This window comes from Euprymna scolopes, chromosome 17 (assembly GCF_053919585.1).
Source record: "Euprymna scolopes isolate OS-2025 chromosome 17, ASM5391958v1, whole genome shotgun sequence".
Classification (NCBI taxonomy): domain Eukaryota; kingdom Metazoa; phylum Mollusca; class Cephalopoda; order Sepiida; family Sepiolidae; genus Euprymna; species Euprymna scolopes.
Genome location: NC_136498.1, coordinates 48,088,354 through 48,108,562, shown reverse-complemented (window position 1 = coordinate 48,108,562; position 20,209 = coordinate 48,088,354). Strand labels below are relative to the sequence as shown.

The 20,209-nt window shown below is 35.7% G+C and overlaps 1 protein-coding gene and 1 long non-coding RNA gene across 10 annotated transcripts in view; one reads left to right on the top strand and one right to left on the bottom strand.

Annotated features, from left to right (window-relative positions):
* Positions 1 to 20,209, bottom strand: part of LOC145296741 (tetraspanin-18-like) — a 576,197-nt gene that overhangs the window by 169,346 nt on the left and 386,642 nt on the right. For 2 of the 9 annotated variants that reach the window (XM_080142768.1, XM_080142769.1), the window contains exon 1: positions 4,394 to 7,171. The exons of the other annotated variants lie outside the window; for them this stretch is intronic. In XM_080142768.1, the coding sequence (XP_079998894.1) occupies positions 4,394 to 4,456 (63 nt within the window). In that variant the 5' untranslated portion in view covers positions 4,457 to 7,171. Of the gene's footprint in view, positions 1 to 4,393; positions 7,172 to 20,209 lie in introns of those variants that run through there. 9 annotated transcript variants of the gene reach the window in all.
* Positions 1 to 20,209, top strand: part of LOC145296743 (uncharacterized) — a 128,276-nt gene that overhangs the window by 52,300 nt on the left and 55,767 nt on the right. The window lies entirely within an intron of this gene.

Genomic DNA, 20,209 nt, shown 5'->3' with positions numbered 1-20,209 from the left:
AAATATCGTAACCAGGGGCCGAAAATATCGTATTCCACCTCGTAACTTGAAATAACCGTATTCTCGGGCCACCGTATCTCGGGGTTCTATTATATATATATATATATATATATATATATATATATATAGAGAGAGAGAGAGAGAGAGAGAGAGAGAGAGACACACACACACACTGGTACCATGTAACCCAGTACTACCTACCTCATGGTCGGGTCACCGGCGACTAAACTGGTTCCCCCACCAGACTTGTTTGGTGAGGAGAGCGGCTAGTCTCCCTAAAGGATTAAAAACAAGACCTTTCAAAGGGCGAATGAACCCTTTTTTGGGGTCAATGGCCAACTAGCACCGTGTGCGTTTGTGTGTATGTATGTGTGTGCCGGGGTGGAGAGGGCTCCCGTAAGCCATGGTGAAAACAACCTTTCTAAGAGAAGCAAATCTCTGATTTAAAAAACCATAAAGCGGGAGACCAGTACCCGCATTAAGCTGGTCTGCAGTTTCACTTGTTGCTGGCTATCTTGCTCTTGCTTGTTGCTGGATCTCAACATTTTGAACCGAGAGAGAGACTTAGCTGTCGTACAAAGCTAAGACTCTGTAACATCATCCGTGTATAGATACTCCCTCAGGCATTTGTCTATAAAAATGGTCCTGTGGCAATGGAAATCATTTTGGGGCTCGTGTCTGAGGGAGTGGTACTCGTCTGACAAGACGTTGCAATCATCATATATATATGTATGTATGTATGTATGAATGAATAAAAAAAACAATACGAAACATATACAAATGTTTATATCTTTTCTCTATTTATTTCCTATGTGTTGATGTGTAAGAATACAAAAAGTCTTTTGAAAAAAAAACAAAAAAAAACAGAAAAACAAGAATGTTTCTTTCAAAAGCACATAAATTCGACCGATCCTTCGGTCTCCTTCAGTGTGAATGATAGGTAGTATATTGTTTAAATAAATAAGTTTTTAACTTGTATTTAGCTCTCGAATTCTTCGATAAAGCACCAAAATACAAGTTACAAACTTATTTAATTAAAACAATATACTACTTATTTCAGAAATATATCATGGTTTCATTTACACGGGTGACCTTTACTGTTTAGGAAAATATTTATAATCCATTTCAAATCATCAGCGATTCACGAAATGAAGACAGGAATCGGTTTCATTGACACTGGTAGATCCACAATATATATATATATATATATATATATATATATATATATATATATATATATATGTATATATATATACATTAGTGTTGGGACGTTTAATCGAAATCGGAAAAATCGGAACTGTTTGGGATATCGGAATCGGAAAAATTTCTGCATATTTTCTGATGCCAAAAACGATTCTTTTAATTATCGTTTTTGATTTGATTCTGTTTAAAACAAAACCGTTCACTGCTGGTATTCATAATAAAATAATAAAAAATATTTATTGATTTTAAACTACGAGTAAAGCTAAAATCTATAAATCACCCCCCCCACACACACACAAGTGTGTTTTTATGTTTGAGAAAATATGTGCACATTTAACATGTGCCCTTTTTTTTTTTTAATCGCAATCGGGAAAAATAACAACTTTATTGTTAAAGATTTAGAGATTTATAAGAATCGGAATCGGTAATTGTATCGGAATCGGAAATTTTGTGCGGAATCGGTAAAATATTAGAATCGTCCCATCACTAATATATATATATATATATATATATATATATATATATATAAAATCAGCTATTCTCATATTCACTCGATTTTATATATTTTATTTAACCTTCTTTATGATCCTCTCAATATCACTATATTTTTGTTCCACTCTTTACTCACTACTTTACTACAAGGGACAATTTAGAAGTAAAAAAAGTCGTATTGTATCGCCATCTAATTTACATACATGTTTACGGTGTGTACGAACACACCATGTAAATTAGTTTAGCATAGAAAATCACCCTATCTCTAAATGCTCACAGAGATATTAAGAAATATTAGAGTGTTTGGGTCAACATCGAGTAAGAAGGACAAGAGAACTACATAGATAACTAACAGAAAGTTGGAAGGCTTGTTCAGTTAATTATAAATTACGACCAATTTGAAAAATTAAAATGATTTTTTTTTTGCAAACATGATTCAATCTCAGAACGTAGGTATATTTTAACAAGTATTTTGTGTTGTTGACGACAAAAAAAAAAACTTAAGGAAACAAAGGGTAATTAACTTACATTATTTTTATAATAACATTATTTTTTATGATAACATTATTTTTTATAATAATACTAATATGAATGATAATAATAAGGAAAGCGAAAAAAAAAACTCTGTATTATACCAGTAATTACAGGAGCACAAAACACGCACCCCCCCCCAAATAAAACAACTGGAAAAAAATAAGATTAGGAAAAATTAGAATTAAAGGGAAGTCTAAAAGTCTACAGCAAACGGCGATGATAAAAGTAGCTGAAATCTTGAGAAAAATCCTGGAATGCGGCAACCAACCGACATTAAATATAAACACTAACCAGCCACAACTGCAACAGAAATATAACAATACAAGAATATTAAGCAGCAAGAATGCTCACTTTATATATATATATATATATATATATATATATATATATATATATATATATATATATATATATATATATATATAATTATCTACTGACACGTGCTTCGTCGTCTCTGACTTATCAGAGTGGCTGAATCTAGCGAGATTTGAAATCGAGATCTCACGATAATGAACCTAAACTTTTTATCCGCTGGTCCATCTCGCCGACTGTTTTGATATATCGCTATTTGTTATTTGTTTTTGCGATACGTTTTGAATGAATTCAATTATTTACGAAAATGAATTTTTACCTCAATATATATATATATATATATATATATATATATATATATATATATATATATGAGACATAAATAAAATAAAAAATGACATAATAAATAAATAAATAAATAAAAAGAATAAAAAATAAATGCATAAAATGGGGCATCAATCTAGGCTGATACCACAAAAATAGCTGTGAAGGGTCAAAAAAGGGCGAGAAAACAGAGGAGGAGGGGGGAGTAAAAATCAGACCTCCATTGAAAGAATGCAAAGATGACAACGACTTTGAAAGTCTTATTGCCACTCAAATCTCAGTGAAGACCAATGGTCGTTGCCAGCGAAATATCAATGCCAAGCGACTGTTGCGATGACGCAGAAACATTTGCAAAGGTTATCGAAAAAAAGTGGAGCGTACTGAAAACCTGTTATTACCCAGAATCCAGGAAACACTACCAGCTACTATCAGTGAGTAATCTCTGATGATGCCCTGTATGAGAACTCCTAGTGAGTACATATTTCCTGTCCGTATATTACAAAGTGATATCTGATTGATGATTCATCTGATGTCACTAAGATAATACATTCTGGCTTTATCTATTTAAAAATGAATTGTTCCCAAATCAAAGTTTGTCATCCCGTCGATTAAAACCAGCTATTTTTAAGTAAAATAACTTTTTATATATCATATTGACTGACTGAAAATTTTTCATTTCAAAAGGAATAATACTATTATTAACAATGGCTTATACACATGTAGAACGCACTGTGGAATTATTATTATTATTATTATTATTATTATTATTATTATTATTAATAATAATAATTATAATAATACATAGACAACAAACCGAAAAAATGGGAAAGAAACAAATCTATAACAAATAAATGTTACCAAAGGCAAGATAATTACTCTTTTACCTACCTGGGTAATGTTTTGGCGTTTCAATGCATTTAAACGCGTTTATTTAGTTTGAAATACAAATGATGCCTAGCGCTTAAATCAAAACAACAAAGATAGCGGACATGAGGCTGCTATATTTAGAATTTCGAGAATAGCTCAAAACTGCGAAAATAGAACAAAATACCGATAGGAATCTACTCAAATAGATTTCACGTTGATATTTATAGGGTGGTTTTTTTTTCATTAAGCGTTTATTAAGTTTGAAATGCTGTAAAATCAGTTAAAATACCAAAAACTTATCAAGGTAGGTAAAAGAATAATTTATTTTGCGTTTGGTAACATTTATTTGTTGTATATTTGTTTTTGGACACTTTTTCGGTTTGTTGTTTATAGTAAAACATACCCAAGTATTAATATGGGGAGAGAGAGAGAGAGAGAGAGAGAGAGAGAGAGAGAGAGAGAGAGAGAGAGAGAGAGAGAGAGAGAGAGAGAGAGAGAAATGCTTATGGAACAGAGTTAGTTGTAAACCAGTACATAAACACTTTATATAACTTTGGTCATTATTGATAAATATCGAAATAAAGAAGTAGCGAATGTTCAACAACTTCGAAACTTCATTATCTTGTAAAATTCATCGCTTCAAAAAATGCAACAAACTTACATAATGTTCCAGTTCCCCCGTTGTGGTCGGTTGATACTCAAAAAGGGATCCCTTTAGGGCCATCGCAGCAGGTAAAAATATAAAAAAAAAAACAACAACAACAAAAAAACACCTGGGTTGTTGTGCGCGATATGTGTAATCTCCTTTTTTTTTTTTTTTTTTACTTCGGTTCTGAGATATGCTTCGAATTTTTTCCAGTTTAGCGACGATTGTCACGAGGCACTCGAAAAGTGACCATTGCGAGTCGTTCTAGTTATTATTATTGTTGTTAGTAACAATTACAGTAACAAAATAAAGAAAGGAAAAAGAAACGCGAATTTATGAACGTCTGCTTTTCAACGCTACTTGGAGTTTGGTTGGTTGAAGTGAAATGGAAGGTAATGAATGACAAGCTGAGGGGGTCACAAGGAAAGAGATAGATAGAGAGATAGAAATGTATATATATAGAGAGAGTAGGTAAATAGTTTGGCAGAGAAGAACTGCTTTTGAGCTTGAGGATGCGTTTGAGCGAGAGAGGGCTACTTTATTTAGGCCTTCTTTATATTCTCTCCCTTATTTCGCACGATAAAGGGAAATGTAGGCTCGCAAATATCAAGCTGAAGTGGGTACCCAGGAAAAATATATGGAGAGAGAGAGAGAGAGAGAGAGAGAGAGAGAGAGAGAGAGAGAGAGAGAGCGTGAGAAGAAAATTATTTCATCTGAACCTCATTCTTCCCATCTCCACTTCAGATGATAAAGTGGCCCCAAGCAGGAAACGAGAGTGCGTGCCCAACCCAACTCTCTCTCTCTAACTCTCGCTCACTTTCTCCCCCTCTCTCACTAACTCTAGAGTTCAAGGAAAAACAAAACAAAACAAAACAAAACAACATACCCCCCCCCCCAAAAAAAAAAAAAAACTGATGGTATTCGTGGTCTCTACTGTACAAACCTCAACGCTTGGGAGATATATATTTTTTAAAAACTTTTGTGTGAGGAGAGACAGTCGGGGAGGGAGTAGGTTCTACTAACTTTTATCTTCTTTCAACGGGCACCTATTAGAGAGAGAGAGAGAGAGAGAGAGAGAGAGAGAGAGAGAGAGAGAGAGAGAGAGAGAGAGAGAGAGAGAGAGCGATCCGCTGGAGCAGAGTAAACAGAGATTTTATATTTTTTTAGGGTTATCTATGTATCTATCTATCTATCTATCTATCTATCAGGTTGAGAAGAAAGTTCTTGCAGAATTTTTAACTTTGATTTTAAATGACGTATTTTCAAATAAGTTTTCGTTATAATACCTTTACTTTATATACCATTTTAAATAGCATTTTTCGCTATTATTTTTTTTTTCAGAACGTTAAATACAATATGGGGAAAAGAGAAGAAAATTCGCTTAATTTTCTTATTTCAATTTAAGCCAGGGCAAAAAGCTACTGAAACAGCTCGCGATGTCAACGAAGCATTTGGCCCAGGAACCACTACTGAACGCACGCACAACACAATGGTGGTTTAAGAAAATTTGTGGCGGCAACGGGAGTTTTGAAGATGATGAACATAGTGGTCAGCCATCGGATGTTGACAACGATCAATTAAGAGCCTTAGTTGAAGCCAATCTACGCACAACTCTTCTGAATTAGACGTAACATATACGACGGTTTCCCACCACTTGAGAGAGATTGAAAAGACAAAAAACAAAAACTTGATAAGTGGGTGCCTCCCGAATTAAATAACAACCAAAAGAAATGCCGTTATGAAGAATAATATTTCTCTCTTTTACGCAACAAGAACGACCCGTTTCTCGATCGGGTTGTGACTTGCGATGAAAAGTGGGTTCTTCACGACAACCGGCGACGCTCAGCTTAGTGGTTAGGCGCCGATGAAGCTCCACGACACTTCTCAAAGCCAGAGTTGCACCAAAAGAAGATCATGTTGACTGCTTGGTTGTCTGCGACCAGTCTCATCCATTACAGTGTTTTGAATGCGGGCAAAACTATTACGGCGATGAAGTACTGTCAACGACTACATCAGAAACCCCGACAACAACACCCAGCATTAGTCAACAGAATAGGTCCAATTCTTCTCCACGACAAAGCTCGACCACACGTTGCATAACCGACCCTGGAAAAGTTGAACGAATTGGGCTACGAAACTGCGTAAGAAATGCTTAAAAAACCTAAGCGATGTCAAAAACGGCTTCAGCGACTTCATCGGCACCAGAACCCAAGATGTTTACGTGACTGGCATAAATGCACTTGTTTTGCGTTGGTAAAAGTGTGTTCATTTTGATAGTTTATTCCGATCAATAAATTTTTGGTTGCGTCGAGATATGCTCATCTGAATTCAAAAGTTAAAAACCGCAAGAACTTTCTTGTCAACCTGATAGTACCGACCAGTTTGAGAAAAGCGACGTCCAAGATTATCTGCAGGTAAACCTATTTGAATGAGGACGTTGTTATCTCCAGTGGATATCTGGAGTGGTCTACTTCTGAGCGATCAAATGATGACAAAACAAATAGCAAAAGGTGTCATCAGATTAAAAAAAAAAGATTTCAGGAGATTGGAAGGAAAGAGGACAGAGCCGAGCTTTAGGGAGAGGGGATTGGAGTCAAAAGTTAGGGGAGTAGTTGAGTTTTTCTGCTGGATGTCTGTCGGTTAGGCTGGTGTTTTTCTCCGGGCAAGCTGGATTCTTTTGAGGCTCTCAGTAAAGGACAGCGTAACTGAGACTTCTGTGTTCCGGTTTGGCCAGCCAAAACTTTCATTTTGCAATTCTGCTATTCGAGTTAAAAAAAAAAAAAAAGAAAAAGAAAAAAGAAAAGAGTACTACGTATAATGCCCAAAAGAAAATAAACATCTATTATTTGTTTATGAGCTAGACTTGGGATTTTTGTTTGGAAGAAGAATTCTTAAATTCATTTGTTGCAGAACTGACTAGCTTGGACAACAGATTAGGACTGGCATAACAAGTGGGACGATCACGACGTGTGTAGTGAGCGCATAAGGGCATTTCATGTACCAATATTTTACTCGTTGATTTTATAATAATAGTAATTAGAGGGACCTGTGGAAATTCCACGGGGAACTCATTCATATGTAATATATTGATGTTGGCATTCTTTAGATGTTCAGCGTAAATGGAGACGCTCTAATATTATTGTAGCTTTTTTGTTAAAACTGCAAAAGTACTTATCTAAGCTAGCACGAACGCCCAGCAAAGCCCAGTCGTAAAATACGCTTAAATATGATACTTTAATTCTAGCTGATCTCGTATATATTATTATTGAGTTAATGTTCTATCGATTTTTATATATTATACAGTTGCAATTTCAAAAATAAAAAATATATATCATTATGACTTGGGTGCATTAGCTTGATTTGAAACCGAAATAAAAACTTATGAACATATATATATATATATATATATATATATATATATATATATATATATATATAAGTCATCCACATACAGTACTGTTTCGCAGCTCATCAGTGAGTAGACAGGCAAATACCTCAAGCCAGGATTGAAACCCGACCGCCTGTACGACATTCAAGGATCGTAACCATTACGCTAATCGGCGGCTGATGTGCGAGTCGTGAATTAACGATGTTATAACATCGTCCGAAATACCTAAGCTCGATTTGTTTACAGAAAGAGCATCACTTTATACGCTAATGGTAATTCGTGTATTACTTCTCAATATGCTCAACTCAAGATGACTTGAGTTCCTTCAGCCATAATCGAAACCGAAACCAAAATTTATGAAGAAGTCTTGATATAATTATTTATAAAAAAAAAATAGATGATTTAAGTGCCATCAGCTATAGTCGAAATCGAAACTAAAACTTATGAAGAATTCTTGGTTAAATTAAATATGACAAGAAATAGAAGAACATAACAATTAAACGACCCGGATGAAAGCGTGACACACAAAAGAACACACACGTTATCGTATTAATATGTAGATTATATATGTCATCACAGACTAGCTCCACTCCAATTCGAGAAAAGTCAAGGATGGTGGAGGGACCGGGGGGGGGGGAGAGAGCACCAACTGGGCCTCCACTGAAAGTGTGGGATGAGGAGTGGAACATTGGGGAGGCTTATTGTCACACAAATTCCAGCGATGACCAATGTTCATTGCCAACGACATATCAATGGCAAGCGGCTGTTGTGATAAGGCAAAACCATTTTCAAAGGTTGTCAAAAGAGGTGGAGAGTACTAGAAATCTGGAGAGACTTGTTGTCACCTAAACACCAGAGAACACTACCTGTTCTTGTCAGTAAGTAATTAGACTCCAGGGAACACTACAGGTTGCCTTCAAAGAGAAATCTTTGATGAATTGTGTGAAAACCCCTAGTGAGTTAATAATAAACAATAACGAAAACGGCTGAAATCTTAAGGGAAACCTAAACCTCTACGAGAACTCTTAGAGAGAAAAAGAAATAATACGCAAGCTGTATTAATTAACGTTTGTTTTCCTACGGCATTTTTTTTTAGACTTTGAAATTCCCTTCTTGCTATCTGCTTCCCTGGCTGTACTGATGTGCAGAAATTTAAATGTACTGTAAACCAACACCTTGTTAATCTTTCCTACGCATGGTCCCAAATATTAACCCCTTACGTCCAAGTGGCGATATGCCTTTTTTGGGGTGAACGCGAGTTACAAATAAATAAATAAATAAATAAATAATAATAAACAAGCCGAGCATGCGGGGTCCCCCTCCATGAGTGAAAAATTTCCTTTCATCATGACTAATGTTTGTGCAAAATTAAAAAAAAAAAGCCAAGACATGGTTATTGAGAAAAATGCGAACAAATGAACGGATCTATGATTTGAAGGAAATTTTACTCCTACAATGCCCCCCCCCTTCTAGGAGGGGGCAACCAGAGTTATTCTGGAAACTCCATTCTGGCAAAAATTTACTTTCACCATGACTAATGTTTGTGCAAAATTAAAAAAGAAAATCCAAGACATGGTTATTGAGAAAAATGCGAACAAATGAACGAATCAATGATTTGAAGGAAATTTTACTCCTACAATGCCCCCCTTCTAGGAGGGGGCAACCAGAGTTATCCTGGAAACTCCATTCTGGCAAAAATTTACTTTCACCATGACTAATGTTTGTGCAAAATTAAAAAAGAAAATCCAAGGTGTGGTTATTGAGAAAACTGCGAATAAATGAACAGAGGAACGGACACGAACGAGAGTGAATTACTAAGTCTAATCCCTCCTTTGTCAGGGGATCAATAAAGTAAAATTAAATTGCTCAAAATACGTGCTAAAATGTTCTTCAGATTTTGGATTTTGTTGTGTCTGGAAAAAAAAAGCAAATAAAATGCCGTTTGAATTGTTCTAATTTGCCGCAAATTGCAACTAACTCAGCAAGTTACCAATCCCTTACCATGTTCCTATGTATCATCCCCCCCCGCAGTATGTTATTTGATCACTGATCTTATGTTATACAAGAGCTATCACTCTCGTTTCCACCACTCTCTTTTCTCTCTGCTTATTAACAGTCTGAGAGGAAAGGAATCATTAATCAAAGGGTACGATATTTTGCCTGTATCCGTTGCACCGTCTGCAGTGTAGAAACCGGAAGTCAAACAGAGCACAAACTCTTGACTTTGACCTCAAAATTAAAATAAAATTCTATACATAATAAAGTAGTTACATTACTTTCAGTGAGTCTTAATTATAATACCTATTTACAATGCCTCCCCACGGGACAGAGTTTGACACCAGGGTCGTTTTTTAACATGGAGAAAAGGTACAAAAATAAAAAAAATTGTCTCAGTTGTGAAGGACTGATCCTTCACCGAAAGAGAACATGAAATGGAGGTGCAGCATCTGAAGAACAGATGGTATTTATTTGCTCCCCCACCGAGCAAATTAGGCACAAGGCCGATTTTTAATGTGAGGAGTGAAGGGAGGGGGAAGGGAAAAAGGGGACCAGCTCCCGAGAGGTGGGAAATGGGAGCTGGTTAATGGTCAGGCATGTGGGGTTGCCCCCACATCTGGTCTTTGCTAGTCATAGCTAGTCATAGCTTGCAGCATCTGAAGAACAGATACTACACTTTGATCTGAAGAAGCTATGTTTAAAAAAGTTGTATTTGTTGTCATCTCAGTTTAGTATATAACTAGCAGGCGGCACAGCATTGTCCGGTCGTAAAATACGCACAAATATCATTAAATTCATACAGAAACTGAGACATGTGCATGCGAGTATTGTTTTTTTTCTAAACAGTTCACTTCTTGTAAGTAAAAAAAAAAAGTACTCGAGCCGAGATTGAAACAATGAGTCAAATACGATAACCACTAGGCCAGCTTGACACGATCATTATAAGGTGTTTTCAAACCTATTATTCTTAGCATAAAGAACCTGTCATGTGAACGATGCACGCATGCGCACTCGTAACAGTTGACAAACAGATAAAAATCCGACGACCCCCACGTACCAATTTTTTAAATTTTGATCTTTTAAAAGGCCTTTTTCCGGATGAAAACCGATTAAAATGTTTTCCACGTGTCTGAAATCCTATCTACTAAGTCTGTAGATAAAAAACCCGTTGAGTGTATACGTTAAGAAGTGTCCTCACACACACAAGCACACATTTTCACTATATATATATATATATATATATATATATATATATATATATATATATATATATATATAATTTGAGGTTACTATTTTTCAAAGGTAAGGTAATCAGTGAAATATAAGGAGGTTAATACAAGCGTGCTCAATACCGGGGTAGAACAAGTTACACTTTCAATTTGTCTTTACATAATCAGTAATGTGTTGCCACACAGTCATGAGCATATTTCGGTCTTCTAGCATTTAGTTACTAGAGACCCCTTCAGGCAACAACGCTTATATTCAAAAGCATAGAATATATATATATATATATATATATATATATTAGATAGATGGATAGATAGGTAGATATCGACAATCCGAAGAATAGGCGACTCGAAGTCTGCAGTTTCAGTTAAGAAATTCGCATTTCACTTAATTATTTTTGGATAAAATAATAAATAACCGTATTATTTCACTGTTTTGAATTTGTTTTTAGTTTTCTAAAATTTTTATGAATTATTTATTGATTTTTTTTTTGTTTAAAAAAATAAAATGATTTTTTTTTTTTATTTGACACTGTTTGTTGCGGACTTCGAGTCGCCTGTTCTGATTCCGCATAATATCTTTATTATAATACATTTTTGTACTGTGCATAAAATTAGACTCGGAACTCAATGCGGCATTGTTGTTTTTTTTTTATTATTTTGTTTCACGCTTGAAATAGAGTCCCAGTTCAGAGAGATTGTCATTTCAGATGAATATTTTAGATGATGTTTCCCATCATTTCTATAAAGAAATAAATGCAAGAAAGGGATAAGGTTTCATCTGCGAAGTATTTTGCAAATGAGGATAAGGAAATTTGTTCTTGTCTGTTTTAGTTTTTTTTTCTATTTTCTGATTCTTTCAAATCAGCAACCGGAAGTTGTCCCGATTAATGCGCATGCGCACACAAACAAACACTCATACATATTCAGCGGGAAGGAAGCAATTTCAGCTGAAAAACTCTTGATATGCTCATTAAAAATAATAACACACACACACATTCACGAGTAGTACTCCCTCTTCTCCTTCTCTTATCATTTCCCCTTCTCTCTCTTTGTCCTTTTACTCTGAAACATAAGGTAGGAACTTTGGCAATGTCGATGTGTATTATATACAATATTATTATTACAACAGCTCTACATTTTATAGTAGTAAGCACTTTGGGATTATAAAATAAATGATTGGACAAAAATCATAAACAATCTAGAAAAAAAAAAAACGAAAAATTTTCTAAGTGTGTAGTAAAGGGAAAGGTTAGCAATGGTTAGTGGCTAGTTGTTTTTTTTTATGGAAATCGCTCCTGACAAGACACGAAGTCATTTGACGCGATTAGCTAAATAAATACTACTTCAAAGTAAAAAAAACAAAAACAAAAAAAACGAAAAAAAAATCCAAAAAACTAACGAATAAGAAGTGTTAGACGGATAGATTCTGATGCAGAAAGCAATAATTATCTCCCCTTTTTTCAGAAACATCGCTCATGAAAGGGCTAAAGGACAAAATAAGGGAAGCTAGAGTTACAAGGCCACTAAAAGTAAATCCCGATCCGCTTTCTACTCTACTAGTTGAGTTTTGCATTGGCTGTTATCTTTAAGAGACAGACGCTCTTTTACATAGATTCTAATTAGGGACACCAATTTGCCAACATCACTTTATTTCCCTGAAACGTGTTGGTTTTTATACTCCTAGTAGATCACATACTTCCTCTAGTGATCGTTTCATTTTCAGGATTACTTTTCACGCCTTCTCCCTTCGTCTTTCTGTAAGATCTCGATCTTTCCCCCAACTAAACTGTAACCAAAACTAAATCCATTATTACGAGATCTTCCCATTTCCTTGTCTTTTAGCTTTTTTTTTTTTATTATTTCTTGCACTCTCAGCAAAACATCATAGCCAAGTATCAACACAATTAAAGTCACCGAGAGACAATTGCAATACTATTGTCGACACCGTTGTTGTGAAGCAAAAAGATTAGCACTGGTTAGTGATTAATCAAGCTTATCATTAGCTGCTTTTAGTTGGAGTTTTACATATACTCTCTCTTGCATTTATTCTAATTAAATAGGTTGATTTAATATTTAATAATTGATTAAATAGATTGATTGAATTACGGTACAAACACTTCGTTTTGGGGTCATTTACCCCCAAATTAAATGTTGTAAACAATTTGTTATATACAATTAACTGAACACAAGTTGCAATGTTATACTTGGAGGGATACAGATCCATACTTTCGCGACGGGAATTAATACGTAAATAACTGGACTGCTTCCCGGTCGAATACAACATGGTAGCTTTCAAATCCAATGTAAACAAATTCTTGTTGAGCCATCCCTATAAATAATCAACTTATACCTAACTTACACCATTAACGATTACTACACGACCACCTTACATTCATTAACCCTTATTCTCGAGTGGCTTTCGTGCCTTGGATAAGTGGCGACTCCCAAGAAAAGAAAATGACTATGATATATCAGATTGGATTTGAATTGAAGAAAGCCGATTTCAACTTTGTGTCCATCGGAAGAATAAAGTTAAAAACTATTTTAGGTCTGTTTGTCAGTTAGTCGTTGCATCTATCATGCTTAACTTTGAAATTCCATTTTAGTCGATCGGTCACGTTTAAGTCTGAAATTGCATTCGAGTTGATTTGCCCGGGTTGAATTTGTAATTGCATTTTCGTCGATCTGTGACGCTTAAGTTTGAAATTTTATTTTGATCGATCAGTCACACTTAAATTTGAAAATATATTTTCATTGGTGTGCCGGAGTTAACTATGAAATTTCATCGGTTTGTAGCTCACGCTTAATTTTGAAATTGATCTGTCACGCTTAAGTTTGAAATTACATTTTCGTTATGAAACTAGTGCATGTTAATTTAAATGAGACCATACATATTTGTAAGTGGTTCTGTCCGTCGGTCATCAATTTGTCACAAATCTATCTATAAAAGTGAGAGTGTCAGTTTGTGTGCGTTTCTCTGTGTCTGTGTACATTTCCCTACGCAATAACTCTGTCAATTTTCAGCCTACAGACTCGAAATTGAATATACAGAGTACTGAGATTTGGGAAAATATTTCTAATTTGTCTTCGGCCAGAAATTTGGCTGTTAAGGGGTCAAAGTTCAACAATTTGACCTTTGAGAACTCTACCAAACGCCTCCGCCAATTTTGGGTCTAAAAAATTGAAATGTTAGATATAAATTTCTTGGATATGGGTCTAACTTAATAACTTGATTTGAGCCCAAAACAGTAAATGTTAAGGCGTCATAATAGAGATAGAGGAAGCTTTTTAATCGGTTTGGGTCGAAAATTTGAGCTATTAATATATAAATGTATGTATGTATGTTTGCATGTTTGCCTAAAACCTTCGACAGAGGCGACGAATTTTCACAAGATCAGTATCGTTTTGAAGCTCGACCTTTCAGACGACAAATACCGAAAAATTGGCTAAAAACATTAATTTCTTCACCTGAAACTGGACACTTTTTTACAGGGAGGGGTCGCTTTTTCACCGATATCTTCGAAAGTCATCCCCTCTTTTCGATTGTCTAACCTTAATTTAAACATACGTCTCTTCTGGTTTGGCGGTGGTCGTAACAGCAAAGACGTCAAGTTTTTTTCCCGTTCTTTTCCTCCTTTGCGGTACGGATTCGAGCCTGCTTCCTACTACCATTTTTTTTTTTTTTTTTGCTCATCACACACCTTCAAACACCCGCGCAATGTCGGGCACTCATGCTAGTATTTAAAAAAATATCTTTATCGATAAACGCCGAGTCTGAATGGGTGCATCTTTCAGATATCTTTTCTTATTTTTAGTTGTGGGATTTAAATGACCCCCCTTAGACTCTTCTGAAACTGAAAACCACAAGGATTTTTAAAGTTTAAAATTCTTTGAAAATCTGGATTTAATTTCACCAAATTTGAGACGAGTTTGAAACTGAATCCTCCATTGGATTGTGTGGGAATCGAAGGGAACCGACGACCGAGTAGGCGGCTTACCCGATCTGATGTAATCATCTAGTGCTACTAAAAACAAACTTCCCACTAGCAGAAAGAGTTAACGGAGCGATTCTTTAATTTCAACGTCGAATTTCTTGGTTCAACTTCAGATTCAATTCCGAGCTAAACAAAACTGTGTTCTTACAACGTTAAATAATAATGGCGTATCTTTTTTAATGCAGACGTCTTTTAACGCATGCGCAATGTTATAATACGTATCCTGTAATGCACCATCAACGTTTTTTTTTGGGGGGGGGGCTCCCCCAACAAAGAAGGGTGGACCTGTACATTCACCCTTCTTTGTTCGTCCGTTCACACTTTTCTCAATAACTACACCTTGGAATATTTTGAAATTTTGCACAAACATTAAACATGATATGAGTAAAGCAAGTAACCGAATAGATTTTCCGGGAAAACTCCGGTTGCCCCTCCCCCCAGGGGCGCCTTTCGGGTTAAAATTGCTAAAGTTGACACTTTTGTGCTTATTAAAAAAATTGATGCCTTGGATTTTTATAAAACTTTCTGAAAAGTTGTAAATAACTGATTTCTTTATAATTTTGTTTGTCTATCCTTCGTGATAACTCTTGGGTGTGCCCAACGTGCTCCTTTAGGACTAATTAAAACACTCCGTTTTTGCGACTATTTGACCATATTTATCAAATTTTCTGTGTATATCTATTTAGCAGTTTTGCATGGTGCTGAACTCAAATTTAAATATATTAAGACCTTAGGGACTTTGGGGGCTAAATGGGGGGTGGGGTGATGCTGAATTTAGTCATTTTTTTACGCCTCGTTCACTGTGCACTCGCGGGGGACCATGCATGCTTGACTTTTTTTTTTTTTTTTAAATACATAACACAACGTTGGGAGGTGACGGTAGTTCAGTGGTTAATAACACGGACTGACGAACTTAGTATCCCAAGTTCGAATTCAGTTCGTTCCACAAAAATCACTTGCACTTAGGATATTGACAACCTTCACATGATCTCTACCGTAAATATCTAATGTCTTTCTAGAAAAAAAAAATTCAAACTAGTAAAATATCGGGGAAACCAATGCTAACAATAGAATCTACGGTTTCATACGATATGATGATAACCAAGATGCTGTGATGTACAGAGCCCTGTTGATGCAGGACACATTTTCTTAATTTTATGCCTCAAAAACTGGACTATAAGTTCCAGTATTTACAAATATTATATATAAAAGGATATAGTTTCAATAAGATTAAATGATCCCCCTTCGGCAATTTGGATAACTGAGAATCTTCCTGCTTCCTTCCTCTGCAAACCTCTGTCATAACGTTAAACATTAAATTGAAACAGAAGTAAAAAGGAAGAAGGTACATAAAGAATATAGCTGAAATTAAATAAACCTCCGCTCATTTTACAAGTACTTTAATGGAATATGCTCCGACGAACTTATAGCATTGGTACTCCCCTTGACATAAATGTTCCTGATTAACCTAACAAGCAGCAAATCCAACTTATAGAGTTCTCTCGTTGCTGGAAAGCCTTCTTTTGTAAAAATATATTCCCTCGAACTGCACGACTTTGGAATTCCTTCCATGTTTCCTACTTCCTCCAGAGTACTAACATAGCCAACGGCATTCGCCGTATGTGGGTCGATCCGGCTTCTCTCATAGAACGAAGTTTCATGGGAATATTTAGTTCACAAGCGGTCGCCAGTCACATGTATATATTGGTTAAGGGAGATTAAAACGTTAGGTTTATGCACTTCTTGCGCGAAGGTGTAACCATCCTCCTACTTAAAGGTATTTTAGATATTCTAAAATCGGCAACCGTCTGGTACTGACCAGACACAAAATTGCTTAACTTCAGTTATCTAACCGGAAACGGTGCGTCAACGTAATTATGCCGTATATGACACGAGAATACTAACATGCGAAAATTTAAATGTGATATGAAGAGACACCTCGTTGCGCGACTCTCTACTTAAAATGTTTTTGTAGTTCTCTCTGATTCTCTCTCCTCTGATCTCGAGCGCGTGGTTCAGTGGGGGAAGACGTGGCTGGTTACCTTTAATGCATCTAAAACCAAACTCCTATCTTTACATCATCAACGCTCTGATCCCCATCTGGCATCAATTGAAATCGATGGCTCTCGTCTAGGAGAAGCCCCATGTTTTGACAAGCTTCTGGGCTTGACCTTTACTCCTGATCTGAAATGGAACATGTACATCAAGTCTGTTGCCAAGGTCGCTGGAAAGATGGTGGGATCCTTCTACCGCTCCAGAAAATATCTCACTACTGATGCAATTCTCTATCTATATAAAAGCCAAGTACGTCCAAGGATGGAATACTGTTGCCATATCTGGGCAGGAGCTGCTAAAAACAGCCTATCCTTCCTTGACAGAGTACAAAATAGACTTCGTGGCTTAGTGGGGGATGCCCTTTTCTCTTCCCTGCAACCTCTCTCCCACAGAAGAGACGTTGCGAGCCTATATTTGTTTTATCGTTATTTCCATGGCAAATGCACGTCTGAACTCCAATCTCTGCCCCCCTCGCCAATCTTTCATGAAAGCTGAAACTACTGTCAAAAATTTCCCCCACTCTTTATCTGTGCCTAAATCAAAATGTACATTCCATGAACAAAGCTTCTTTCTTAGAAGTGCACGCCTGTGGAACGCTGTTCCGTCTATCTGCCTCCCACCTGACTACAAGCTGGATGTCTTCAAGTCCAACGTAAACAAATTCCTGATGAACCGTCCCATTAAGTAGACACTTCATTAAATCTCCACACTAACGTAGTGTACTTGCAGTAACCCTTATCCCTGAGTGGCTTCCGGGCCTTGATAAGTGGTGACCACCGTGTAAAAAAAAAAAAAGGGTATGATCCCGAATTCACTGTCCCGAATTTACGTTTCACTGGAAATTTGCGCTGTTTGGCTGAATATGAGCAAAATAAATGAATAAATAAATAAATAAAATAAATTAAAAAAATAAAACAATAAATAAAAGTAGAACATAATAATTCCAATAAAATTTTAAATGTCGCATTTATAATCTAACTTAATTTTTTTGTAGGCATGATCCCAAATTCACTATAGCCTCTTACGTTTCACTGGCAATTTGCGTTCTTTGGCTGAATATGAGCAAAAATAAATAAATAAATAAATAAATAAATAAAAATAGAACAAGGATAATAATTCCAATAAGATTTTAAATGTTGCATTTATAATTTAACTTAATAATACTAAAAAAAAATGATGAATATCATGTTACTGTAAAGAGATGCACATATAACCAAATAAATAAAAAAAAAACAACATAAGTACAAAATATATACAAGTTTTACTTACAATATCTCAGTAACAGTAGATTGCGTTGTGCGCATGCAACTACTAATGTATAAGAATTTTTTGGCTTGTGCGAATGAATGGAATTTATACGTCACGATTTTTTACCCACAGCAATTGCTTTGTGTGCAGATTTATTATTAAAGAGCCAATTATCTATTGAATATTATATTTTACCTAATATATTATTAATTTTACGAGTTTAAAAATGCCCTGGGTGCCATCAGTTAGAATCGAAACCAAAGTATTTAATGCTCCAACCACGTTCCTTACCTTTTGAGCTATCGACAGAGGGATCAGATTAAAAATTAAACCACTTCAGGCTATGACTTACTTTTGCTCATGCGCCAAAATAATAAAAATATGTCGGCAAGTTGAAATGAACATTTTGCATTTTAATTTGCCGACATATTTCTGTGCGCGTTATTCATCGATCCAAACAAGGATTTTACTCGTTTTAAATAGGGCTGTGACAACAGCATATTTTTTCCATCGTTTTGACTCTTGAGTATATATCCGTTGATATCTTATATGCTTTATATAGACTGATGTGGTTCTCGGTTGATTGACTGTGTCATACTGTGTCGGATATATATACTCGAGAGTCAAAAGAATGTAAAGAATATTCTGTTGTAACAGCCTTAGTTATAAACCATCCTTGCGTATAATTACTATTTTCTGTTAATTTCAGTACTACGCGACGAGTAGTTTAAGAGTTTATCGGTTAAACATTTACAGAAACATACAAACATACATACATCTATTTATATAGAATAAACTTTCTAGAGATTAGTGATAAACAATGAATTTAAGCACATCAATGTTTTGCATTGCATCCTCGGCGATTTGGCGATCTCATCTTAAAAAAAAAATTATGCTTGATCATAGCATAGTACGAACTCAACATGCCATTGTAGAATAAAGACGACGAAAGTCCATTTATAACATTTAAAAACAACTTTATCGGGTCATCTTCCTTGACATTTTGTTTTATCGTTATTTCCATGGCAAGTGCTCGTCTGAGCTTCAATCAATGGCCCCCCTCGCCAATCTTTCACGAAAAACACCCGTCCAGCTGAAACCGATGTCCGCAATTTTCCCCACTCTTTATCTGTGCCTAAATCAAAACGTAGATTCCATGAACAAAGATTCTTTCTTAGAACTGCACGCCTGTGGAACTCTTTTCCGTTTTCCTGCTTCCCAGCTGACTACAACTTTGTTGTCTTCAAGTCAAACATAAACAAATTCTTGATGAACCGTTGCCTTAAGTAATCCAATATACGAAATTTCCATTATTAACGATTACTACGATATTATCCCATTGACTACTGTACACTCAATAACCCTTATCCTCGAGTAGCCTCCGGGCCTTGATAAGTGGTGACTCCCATGTAAAAAAAAAATGTAAATAAAAAGGGAAATGAAAGAGTGTTCGTAAAGGAAATACGTCCATACGTATGGATAAAAGAAAAGGTCAAAAGGTCAACATGTTGTTGAATAAATATCCCCTCATCAGCAGACTAAAAAAGGCAGAATCTTGTCTCATCATCTGACAAATATTTGCTTTGTGGGAATTAAAACAGGCTTTACTTGTGTAGCGTTGTAAAAGAACCAACACGTTGTAGCAGAGTACGTCGCAAGGAACATAGGACAAGTAATAACTCGACTACTTTTCTTTATAGCAACGACATTTATTTCCGGTTACTTTCCCCAAATTAAATGTTATTGTACTCCTTCTCTCTGACTTCTGTCTTTTCGAACGTCATCGTCGTCGATCTCTAGCGTGATCGCCAGTCTGTACACACACACTCTTGATAGTTTTTTCGCACATGGCCCAGCATTTGCATACATACACACGTCCGCGCTCTGTTACATTTCTTCTGGACTCTTGAATATAGCA